Source organism: Grampus griseus, assembly GCF_964374135.1.
Source record: "Grampus griseus genome assembly, chromosome: 6".
NCBI classification, from domain to species: Eukaryota; Metazoa; Chordata; class Mammalia; order Artiodactyla; family Delphinidae; genus Grampus; species Grampus griseus.
The window spans coordinates 95,460,300-95,471,498 of NC_139000.1; the positions used below are offsets into that span (position 1 = coordinate 95,460,300).

Consider the following 11,199-nt stretch of genomic DNA (forward strand, 5'->3'; position numbering starts at 1 on the left):
TCAGATCAGACCAGAAGTAGAAGGACATACTCAGGAGAATATCCTACATCATATTTTAAAATAGAATACTAAACACTTTCATGGCAACAGGCATGCTGTGGCAAAAGTATAAATATAAGCAAAGGAAAAACATCTACCAACTTCAAGATGGTGGTTATCTTGCCTGGGAGGCAAGAGTAAGTGATAGATGGGAAGGGATTTCTTTAGTGATACAATTGACCACTGAACAACATGGGTTTGAACTGTGCAGGTCCACTTATACACAGATTTTTTTCAACAGTAGATACTACTGTACTACATGATCCACGGTTGGTTGAATCCATGGATGTAGAACCACATATTTAGAGGAACTGGGTATCTGGAGGGCTGACTCTAATTTATATGCAGGTTTTTGACTGCCCAGAGGGTCAGGGCCCCTAACCCCCATACTGTTCAAGGGTCAACTGCATTTCTAATGCTTTATTTCTTTTAAAAAATAGATTTAAAGTAAAGATAGCAAAATGTTAATACCTATTACTTCTGGGTGGTAGATACGTATGTGACTGATATTTTCTGTATACTTAAAATTTAAGAAATAAAAATAAAAATAAAACATTGGAAGCCAGGAGGTAGGTAGCATAAGTGAGCTGGTTTCATAATTCATATTGTGAAAGTCAACAGGCACTGCCTATCATTAATCAATCAAGAAACAGTAATGTAAGCATACTGCTAATATCTAGTTATGAAGGTAAACTTCAACAGACCTAAAATCAGAAACAATCCAGGTGGGAAAAAGTAGGAATGCTGTTTTTCATTTTAACTGTCTTCCCATTTGAAATATTATGTGTGTGTATTACTTTTTTTTTTTTTTTTTTTTTTGCAGTACGCGGGCCTCTCACTGCTGTGGCCTCTCCCGTTGTGGAGCACAGGCTCTGGACACGCAGGCTCAGCGGCCATGGCTCATGGGCCCAGCCGCTCCGCGGCATGTGGGATCTTCCTGGACTGGGGCATGAACCCGTGTCCCCTGCATCGGCAGGCGCACTCTCAACCACTGTGCCACCAGGGAAGCCCCTGCTTTTAAAAATATATATATATATTTTTAAAAAGGGACAAACTTGGAAACCCAAATTGGAGACTATTAAAAAAGTTTCTGATCTCCAGAAATTTCTAAAAGTCTTATATCAGTTAAAAAAAAAAGGAATACTATATAAACCACTGTATACTTTGTTGAGTTTACCTACAGGAAACCAAATATAAGCCCTTGACTAGCAAAACCAATTTACCCTGAAACGATGTTGTAGTTGAGAGCAGGATGGTCTTTTGAGACAGGAGGAACAAGAGGTTCTGGTTGCCACTCTTCAATCAATTCTTCCTTTTCCTACAGGAGAAAAGCAGTTAAAATACAGTGCAGTGCTACTTACTGGACAGCAACTCTAGCGGTATCTAAACTGTTTGTTGTAATGGAACCATCATAATGAACACACTGCTAGACACAGACGTCCAGCTGCTGCGCCTGGAAATGACACAGAATCACTATTGAGTTTTGTGCACTTAACCCCTCACCTCTTTCCTTATCTCAGGCTAAAGGTTCTTTTTCCATGAAGCTTTGTGGCTGACTGGAAATTTCTTAAAAATTTTATTTCTATGTTCAGGATTTTTCACTGTGGGAAGTAGGAAGTATAACTGCTACTGATGATAAAACTAAAAGTCTGTAACACAAAGGTGAGAGGCATGACTGCAGGTAAGGGAGCTCAGCCTCTACTGCAAGATATGACAGACAGCCATGCCTTAAGTTCTTACAGGCATGGCTGCCACAGGAAGGGATCAACTAGACTACAAAGCACTGTTTCTACAAGCCATTGGCAAGGATTCAGAAGTAACTGAAATATACCAAAAGACTCTCATAATAATTATTGTAACAGGATTTAGTTGTTTGGAAATTTCTCATAAAAAACTACTTTATTCCTTTTACCTGTTATTTCATGCATTCCAAGTATTTTGACTATTTTGAGTTTCTTACCCTTTCTTGAACTAGAAAACAATGTAATTTTGAAAATGTAGTCTGGATGTACAGGATGAGATGAGGCACCTGATGAACATGACAGCCACAGCAAATCTTGCCTTACATAGGCCCACTCTCAATACTCCTATTTTCACACTCCTGTTAAATGCTTCTGTGCATTTTTCTCCTAACAGGCAATTCTAGGGCATGGCTAGGAGCATATTCACCTGATGCTCAGGCACTCAAAAATGCTGGCTGAATAAATCAGTCAATAAATTCCTCATCTATTTCTGCCAATGACTGCACAGAACAGCAGCCTGAACAAGCCTGAAGTATGTATCATGCACACTGTCCACTTGCTACCACAGAGACAGATTTGAGAATCAACTCAGGATTGCCTGGTATTCAAGAGTCTCTGCAGGGGACTTCCTTGGTGGTGCAGTGGTTTAGAATCCGCTTGCCAATGCAGGGGATATGGGTTCAAGCGCTGGTCCGGGAAGATTCCACATGCTGCAGAGCAACTAAGCCTGTGCACCATAACTACTGAGGCTGTACTCTACAGCGCGTGAGCCACAGCAACTGAGCCTGCCTGCCACAACTACTGAAGCCCGCACACCTAGAGCCCGTGCTCCGCAACAACAGAAGCCACCATAATGAGAAGCCTAAGCACCTCAACGAAGAGTAGCCCCCACTCGCTGCAACTAGAGCAAGCCCACGCTCAGCAACGAAGACCCAACATAGCCAAAATAAAATAAATAAATAAATAAATAATTAAAAAAAGAGACTCTGCACACCTATAAAACCGAGAAGGTATTTCTTCTTTGCTGCCATAAGTTAAGGTTTAGAAACACTCATAAAGTTTTTTTTTCTTCCACAGCTTTTAGGGTAAGATGTCAGTGATTACTGAACCTTGCTCTAGGTAAATTCTGCTTTTAGAGGGTTATCCTAAAATTATGTTTCAGTATCCTTCTTTTAAAATGCATATTTGTGTGGATTGACTTGTCTAAAATTAAACTAAGAATATTAGGAATGATCAACCCCTTACAAAGTTGGGCTATAAATCTATTCCATGGCCTCATAATCATTCACGTGGAGCTCCTAAATACCAAGGGAAAAAAGTAGAGACAGGATTTCTGGCCCAGATAGCCCAATCTTACTGCAATACTATCAAAAGAGTGTTCTAAGGCACACTAATCCCACAGGTATTCATTAAAAAAAGGGCGGGGGTGGGGATCTATGGTCAAGTTTATGGCAGTTCTCCAAACAGCGGTTCAAATATCCACTGGCATATTAAAGGTTACAAGAAATCATGCAATGAGACACCTCTTTAGTCTTCTTTAGCCAGGTTTCGAAAACTTATGTGCCCTAAGAACCATTTGTTGCATATCCCCTATCCTCTAGGGGGGATACTGCCTGACCATCTCATGACAAATATTAATGATCAGGACAGCAGGGGCAGCCAGTGAAACCAGGGGAACAATCGCCACATTGCTGTAATTCCATTCCACTTGCACTTCCTTCTGTGAATGCTCCAGAAAAGAGCAGTACTCCATCATTGTGCCACACTCAATGCTGCCTTGTGAACCAAAGTTTCAGGCATTTTTGTGGGAAAACATCTCTCACCATCTCTGTATCCCTAAGTAGTATTCTGGCACATTGCTACAGAGGCTGGATAAGGAAACAATCCAAGTTACAGAAACCACACTGCAGTCAAAACTGCTCTTCCTCTCACACCCAGGGCACAGTTACTAAGTCTTCCTACCTGCATGAGAAGGTAGGGGATTCCACAAACCCCTTGGTCCCTCGTACTAACAGACTCGAAGTGGTCAGGACTGCAAGTCCTCTCGACACTTCTGCTTCCTAAGGTTTGCCTAGCTTGGGCTTGAGCTGGGTCCCTTACCATATAGAACACATCAAAATTTGATTTGGGGTGGGAAGGTGGAGAGCAGTGGGATGGGGAGGATCCTTTCTAACTCTGAATTTCCTTTATAAAGACCACAGGGGAAACTTTCATTCAGGCTTCAGAAATAGTGGTGCTTTTCCTGAGCAACTCATGTAATCCTTCTTGTATACGGACATTTAAAATCCAGCATGCATCCATGCTTCCCGTCCAGCATCTAGTACGTTCCCAGACTGCTGTTTACTCCTAGCAAAGTAAAAAGGCCTGTAACATGGTACTCCTTTGTGTATTCACTTTATCCCTGGCTTCCCCGTATTTTGCTTACCCTGATTTCCTTACATTCCAGAAAATATTTTAACATTTATAGTTGAGCCACCACAAGTCCTGTTTCGAAAGATGTAGCAACTATAATCATACACCGAATAATAAAATAGAGATTTAACTTCTTACCTTGACTGTAAGATCAGATCGTTCTTGTAACTTGTAAGTTTTAGAGAAAAGAAGTCTGATTATCCAGAGTATTAAAATTCCTTCCAAAATAAGATGATAAGCAGGAGCCTAGGAGTGAGTCAAAAGCAAAAGCATAACAAGAAGGGAAATAAACATTTCCAAAACCTGCACATAAAATTTAATTCATCTGCATATACTGCTCCCATGACCTTTATACCTATTTATTACTTCTTAAAATTTACTTTCAAAGCTCACTTCACGTCTACTCATTCGTTTTCCCATTTCTAACAGAAGGCAATTTCTCCTACATGAAAAATCTCTAAAACTGCAGTGTTAGGAATAAAAATTAATTTTAAAAATTAAATCTGACACAGAATTCCAATAGTCTAACAATATCAACTATCAGATCCTTCAGGTAATTTATATTTTTACTGGTGAGAAATAACTGTAACAAACATATCGCAGCTTCACAAGCCTTCTACAACCCCCACATACCATGGATAAATTGAGAATTATTTGGACACCATAATTCTCAAAGACTTTTGCACAATTTACTATATTTCCTGTATCCCCAATAGGCCTCTTTAAGTTCTCCTTGGAATGTGGCAGAGAAAAGAAGACTTTATAAGTGTTTAAAGAAATAGCAGGTCTCTTTTCTACCAGTTCCCCCAAAGTATGTAGTGTTTTCCATGTCAACATCCATAAAGGTACCTTAATGAAATTATCCGCATCAGGTCTTCTTTTCAACTGTACATTTCCAGGATAAAAGCCAGGCTGACTTTTATGTCTTACACAACTAGATACAGTAAGTGCATATAAAAGATTCCAGATACCAACTAAACCTCCATAAGTCAGTTATGGGGTGCTACATTCCAATAGGTTGTCATCGGAAAGTCATTTAAAAGAGGTATTTATGCAAGAGGGAAGAGATATGGGGATATATGTACATGTACAGCTGATTCACTTTGTTATAAAGCAGAAACTAACACCACTGTAAAGCAATTATACTCCAATAAAGATGTTAAAAAAAAAAAAAGAGGTATTTAGAAACGTAAATACAAATTATTTTCAAACATTAGACAAAAAGAAAGCAATGATGATTCACAACAGTTAAAAAAGTTCAGAAGGGGGGATCAGGGAAACTGCTGGCAATTTCATAAATAAACTTTCAGGTCATTGGACAAATAACTTTAAAACTATATACATGCTACATATGTATGGGTACACAGCAAGACTCCTCAAATTCTGCATACACTGTGCACAGAAATTAGAAGCAAAACAAGAAATCTAAGACTATTTTTAAAATTTGCTGATCCCTCCTGACTATAATTCATTTAAGAATGAGGACTCTACTAAAAAAATCCTTTTAGTTTTATCAATAATTGGATTATAGTTGACAAACATAAGTCCAAGTCACTAAACATTCCACTCCACAAAGAAATCCTAAGAAAAATTGAAATGTCTACTGAATTAATAAAAATCACAAATGTGGCTTCTTTTCTTCCCTAGGAAATGTTACATCAAGGAGACCTTCTCTCAAGTCTCACTCATGGTCAATACCAGGGTATGAGAAGTTACATAGTCAAAGGGCAGTCTTCAAAAAGGCAGCAACAATATATAGTAGAAATTATTCATTTCTAAAAAAGAAAAAAGGAAATCTTAAATTTTAGTGGTTCTTCTTAGTCACTATAATCTACCTAAGGTTGGACATCACCTAGGCTCTATTTGCTCTAACTGTTTTTTTTTCCAAAAAGTCCTGATGGGTTTTGCAATAATACATCTTGCATCATCACCCTTACCAGTAAGCGCTATATTAAGTTTTAAGAAAATTATCAAAAGAAAACAGATTCACTTTAAGTGAATGTAAGCTCTGTAAGCACAGGGACTTTTACCTGTTCCCTCATTGCACTATTCCTAGCATCTAGATCTCTGCTGTCCAATACTGTAGTCACTAGCACCATTCAACTATTTAAATACACATCTAAATTAAATTAAATGAAAAATTCAGCCCCTCAGTTGCACTAGCCTCGTTTCAAGTGCTTAACTGCCACATGTGGTTAGTGGTCTACTGTACTGAACAGCTCAGAGAACACGCAGAAAAGTTCCATTGCACAATGCATGGAAACTCACTAAATGTCAAATGAATGAACATTCTCCAAGACTGACATTTAAATTTTATATTACCTTTCAAAAAAGCTCCTAACTGGTCTTTCTTTAAAAGTTTACTAAAATAGTTGTATCTTTACAAGACAGAAAATGGGACGTAGGCGGAAGAATGACAAACTATTTCACATACCTAAATCATTCGGCTTCCTTTCTAACCCCACGTCCCAACAAAAACAAAGTCCAACTTATTACAATTCTTTTCCCTATTCCCTGCTCCACAGTTCCGAGAACCTGTCTTCCCTAGGACCTCACCAGACTGAGATTTTCCACTCTACTTTCATCACTCCGTTTTACCATCAGTCCCAACTCTTGTTTTTGACTAGCCTCTCTCCTGTATCCGGGCAGGACCTGGAGAGGGCTCCGTGCTCGCAGCAGCGCAATACAAGACCCCCCGGCTCCGGCTCCCGCCCGTGCCTCCCTACATTCCGCCACTGGGAAATGTGTGCGCCTATGAGCCTTTCCAGCGAGGGACGCCGGGGGTCCGGGCATAACCGGGCCAGCCCCGCCCAGGCCTCAGACCAAAACTCCACACAAAACGTCCCACTTCCCCAGGGCTGGGTGTGGTCGTGGACCCCTGGGGCCGCCAAGCTCACCTCGTAGAGCGCCTGTACCATCTCCACCAGCACCCACTGCTCCGCGACCGTCGCCATAGTTAGCCACCAGGGTTTCCTTCCGGAAGGCGGGCCACAGGCACGTCAGATATTGCGCGGCGCGGTCCAGTGACGTCTATACGCCCGGAAGGCGGGGCTGCCGTCTGTTGGGCACCGCCTTCTCGCGCCTGTGTACTGGGCGGCGGTTGGCTGCGCTGGCTGAGGAAGGTTTAGGGGTGAAAGGTCAACTTGGGGTCTCGCTTGGGTGCCGGGAGGGGTGGGAAGCGGCAGGCAGGTCCCCGCAACAGGTGTTCACAACGCGGCCATTCTGTGCCAGACCACGTGTTGGGCTCTCCGGATGGAGAGATTTTAATAAATGGCCCTCGCGCTTGGCAGGCAGTTGGGTGCAGGGAGTTATTAATGCAATCACAAACATATTCTTTACTTTTAAATTACATAAGTAATGCAGGAATGCATTATCGTAAAAAAAAATAGACAGCTCTTATATAGCACTTACCGTGTATAAAGCCTAGCCTAAGGCTTTGCAGGTATTAAGCCATAATAGGAGTTTGGTGTGGAACCTTCAAGAGCCTATGTATCCCAACGTGGTGTGCACACACACTTCGGTTGGATTTCTTAAATTTAACCGGGAGCATAGGGACAATATTGTTCTACAATTTGCTTTTCTTCCATTCTTTTTTTGGCTGTAAATCTTGTTTTTAATCAACAAAGAAGCCTATTTATTGGAATAATTTGTTATGTATATTTCTCTTTCCATTTTATTTAAACATTTTCCTATTGATGAACACTTAGGTTTTTTCTACTTTTTCACCTATTACAAACAATGCTACAGTAAACATCGATGTGCCCTATTGTCTTTCTGTGTGTGTTGGGGTATGTCTGGCAAGTTTCCTCAAAGTCGAATTTTACTCAATATGCATGTTAATGCTGATAAATACTGCCATACTGCTCTCCAGAATGGCTCAACCAATTTTAAATGTTCGAAAGTGTATCCATACTCTATCTCATGATGGATATTATCAATCTATTTTTGGCCAATTTAATTTAATGGAGATAAAATGTCTCTTCACTGAATTTTACTTTCCATGCTGCTGGTTATTCATGGTTATTCTTATATGTTTATTGGCATTTGTAGTCCGTTCGTGAATCATCAATTCATATTCTTTGCCCAGTTTTCTATTAGTTATTTTTCACTTTCTAATGGATGTATGGAAGCTCTTTATGCATTCTGAATATCTTATATTTTCCTATTTCATATGTGACAATTATTTTTGCCCAATTCCTGTCTAGATGTTTATATTGTCTTTTGTCATACCTATATTTTAATTTTTATGTAATGTGTCAGTATGTTCCTTTATTGCCTGTGGGTTTGTATCTTGCTTAGAAAGACCATCTAATTTCATATGTGACAATTATTTTTGCCCAATTTCTGTCTAGTTTTTTACATTGTCTTTTGTCATACCTATATTTTAATTTTTATGTAATGTGTCAGTCTGTTCTTTTATTGCCTGTGGGTTTGTATCTTGCTTAGAAAGACCATCTTCACCACACTTAGGTTTTCCTCCCATGCTTCAGTTTGTTGTTTATAGTTAGCTCTTTAATTATTCTGGAAATTATATTTTTGTATGATGAGAGTTATGGGCCTTTATTTTTTCCTAAAGGAATAACAATTTTTCTCAGTGCCATTTATTTTAGTAATCCTGATTTCCCCAAATTATGTGAAATGGCACGAGCACTAATGCACTGCCCATGAAGTTGCCACTATGTACCCGATGATGTTGGTGACCTGGGATCCAGTACCATGTTTGTGCACACTGCCTCACCCAGGTGCATTCACTCCCAGCAGCCAGCTCCTGCAATCTTCAGAGGCGTACCTTCAGTCTGCCAGAACCCATGTTTCCTACTCTCATGGAGAACTGGAAGGATCTGAGAACATGTTTTCTCAGGCAGCCCTTTACTGGGTGGGTGACTGATGGTTGCTGAGGAATAAAATATTGGAGCTTCCTGGCTGCACAGAGCAAGACGATTCTGAGGGGTAAACCTCACCATCTCCTCTAGATTGAGTCAGGTGTACTGTGTGCAAATTCTTTGACACACCCATCAAGAGGTAGAGTCTATGTTCTCTTTGCTTGAATCTGGATGTACCTTGTGACAACTTCTACAGTAGATTGCTGCTGCCACGTGGAGAGATCACGTGGGGACCGCATACACACGAAAAGAGATGGCAAAGTGACCCCACCTGCTCCAGCCCCCTGTTGTTTGAGTCTTACCAGTCCAGGTGCCAGACATGTAAGGGAAGTTGCCTTCAAGATGACCCTGGCTCTAATCACCCTCTGGTTCAACCATCTGAGAGACTTTGAGTGAAAAATGTCTAGCTAAGCTCAGACAACCCCAAAATTTGTAAGCAAAACAAATGATTGTTATTGTCCTAAGCCACTGCTTTGGGATTGGTTGCTATGTAGAAGTTATCTGCTACAATAGATCACTGGAATGGGTACCCTGTGGAACCTTGCAGGCTTTTTCACTCTTGCATGGTCCCTTTATTATTTTCCTCAGGTTGCCATAACAAATTATCAGAAACTGGGTGGCTTGAAACAACAAAAATTTATTCTCTCACAGTTCTGGAGGACAGAAATCCAAAATCAAGTTGTCGACAGGGCTGCACTCCCTCCAAAGGCTCTGGGTAATAATCCTTCCTTGTCTCTTCCAGCTTCTGGTGGCTCCTGGCATTCTTTTTTTTTTTTTTTTTTTTTTTACTGTACACGGGCCTCTCACTGTTGTGGCCTGTCCCGTCATGGAGCACAGGCTCCGTACGCCCAGGCTCAGCGGCCATGACTCACGGGCCCAGCCTCTCCATGGCATGTGGGATCTTCCCGGACCGGGGCATGAACCCGTGTCCCCTGCATTGGCAGGCGGACTCTCAACCACTGCGCCACCAGGGAAGCCCCTGGCATTCTTTAGCTTGTGACTGCACTACCACAATCTCTGCCTCTGTATTCACATGGTCTTCTCTGTCGGTCCTATATGTGTCTCTTTACAGACACTTGTCATTGGATTTAGGACCCATCCTGATAATCCAGGCTAATGTCATCTCAAGAGCCTTAATTTAATTACATCTGCAAAGAAACTTTTTCCAAATAAGACCATATTCACAGGTTCCAGAGATTATGACATAGACATGTACTTTGGGGGCCCACCATTCAACTCAGCTACAGTCCAATCTCTGGCCCACAATTCACCTCTGTCCCACATGCAAAATACATTCACTCCATTCCAACATTTCCAAAAGTTTCAACCCTCATCTAAATCAGTTCAAAAAGTCCAAAATCTCATTATCTAGGTCATCTAAATCAGATATGAATGAATCTCTAGGTATAACCCATCCAATGGCAAAATTCTCCATCTGTTGACCTGTAAAGCCAGAAGGTCACATACAAAGTACAAGGGTGGGACAGGAATAGGATAGACATTTCCATTCCAAAAGGGAGAAAATGCAAGGAATAAAGGAGTCATCAGTTCCAAGAAAGTTAGAAATTCAGCAGGGCCAGTTTCATTTTGTTTCAAGGCCTGAGAATAATTCTCTGTGTTATGAAGCTACATCATCTGGACACACAGCTCCATAGGCCTCTGTACCTATGGTAGATTGGTAGGCCTCTGCTCCTACATCTCCAGCTTCTAGCTCTCGAGTCCATGGCTCTGCCCTTATAGTCATTCTTGAAGGGGAGCATATGCTTATAGCTAAGCAGCTCTAACAGCCCTGTAGAATTCTGGAAATTCAACAGCACTCTTTCACTTTGTCCTGTCTCTGTCCCTTCAGGCCAAGCTGACCGTGTTTCTGCTGATACAACATTCTCAGAAACCTTGTGGGTCTCCCACGTATGTCATGAGACTGTGCCATAGACAGAGAGTCCTCCAGAGATCTTTTCTGAATAACCCCATCTCTACTTCTGGCTCTGCTGAGATGATTGAGTGGATCCATGGGTCACATATTTAATCTCTTTACAAAAAGTTTGTCCAGCTGCATCCTTGACCCTCTCTCCAGAGCATATTTTCCCAACAGTGACTCTACTAATTTTTTCATCCTTTGCAAT

At 41.0% G+C, this 11,199-nt stretch overlaps 1 protein-coding gene across 1 annotated transcript in view; it reads right to left on the reverse strand.

The window, feature by feature from the left end:
• The window catches only part of SPTLC1 (serine palmitoyltransferase long chain base subunit 1), a 74,912-nt gene extending 67,763 nt beyond the window's left edge, over positions 1-7,149 (reverse strand). Inside the window, exons 1-3 of the mRNA XM_082657546.1 lie at positions 7,091-7,149; positions 4,332-4,439; positions 1,263-1,357 (exon numbers count right to left, since the gene is read on the reverse strand). Coding sequence (XP_082513672.1) covers positions 1,263-1,357; positions 4,332-4,439; positions 7,091-7,147 — 260 coding nt within the window. The 5' untranslated portion in view covers positions 7,148-7,149. The remainder of the gene's footprint in view (positions 1-1,262; positions 1,358-4,331; positions 4,440-7,090) is intronic.
• Positions 7,150-11,199: the final 4,050 nt, after the last annotated feature.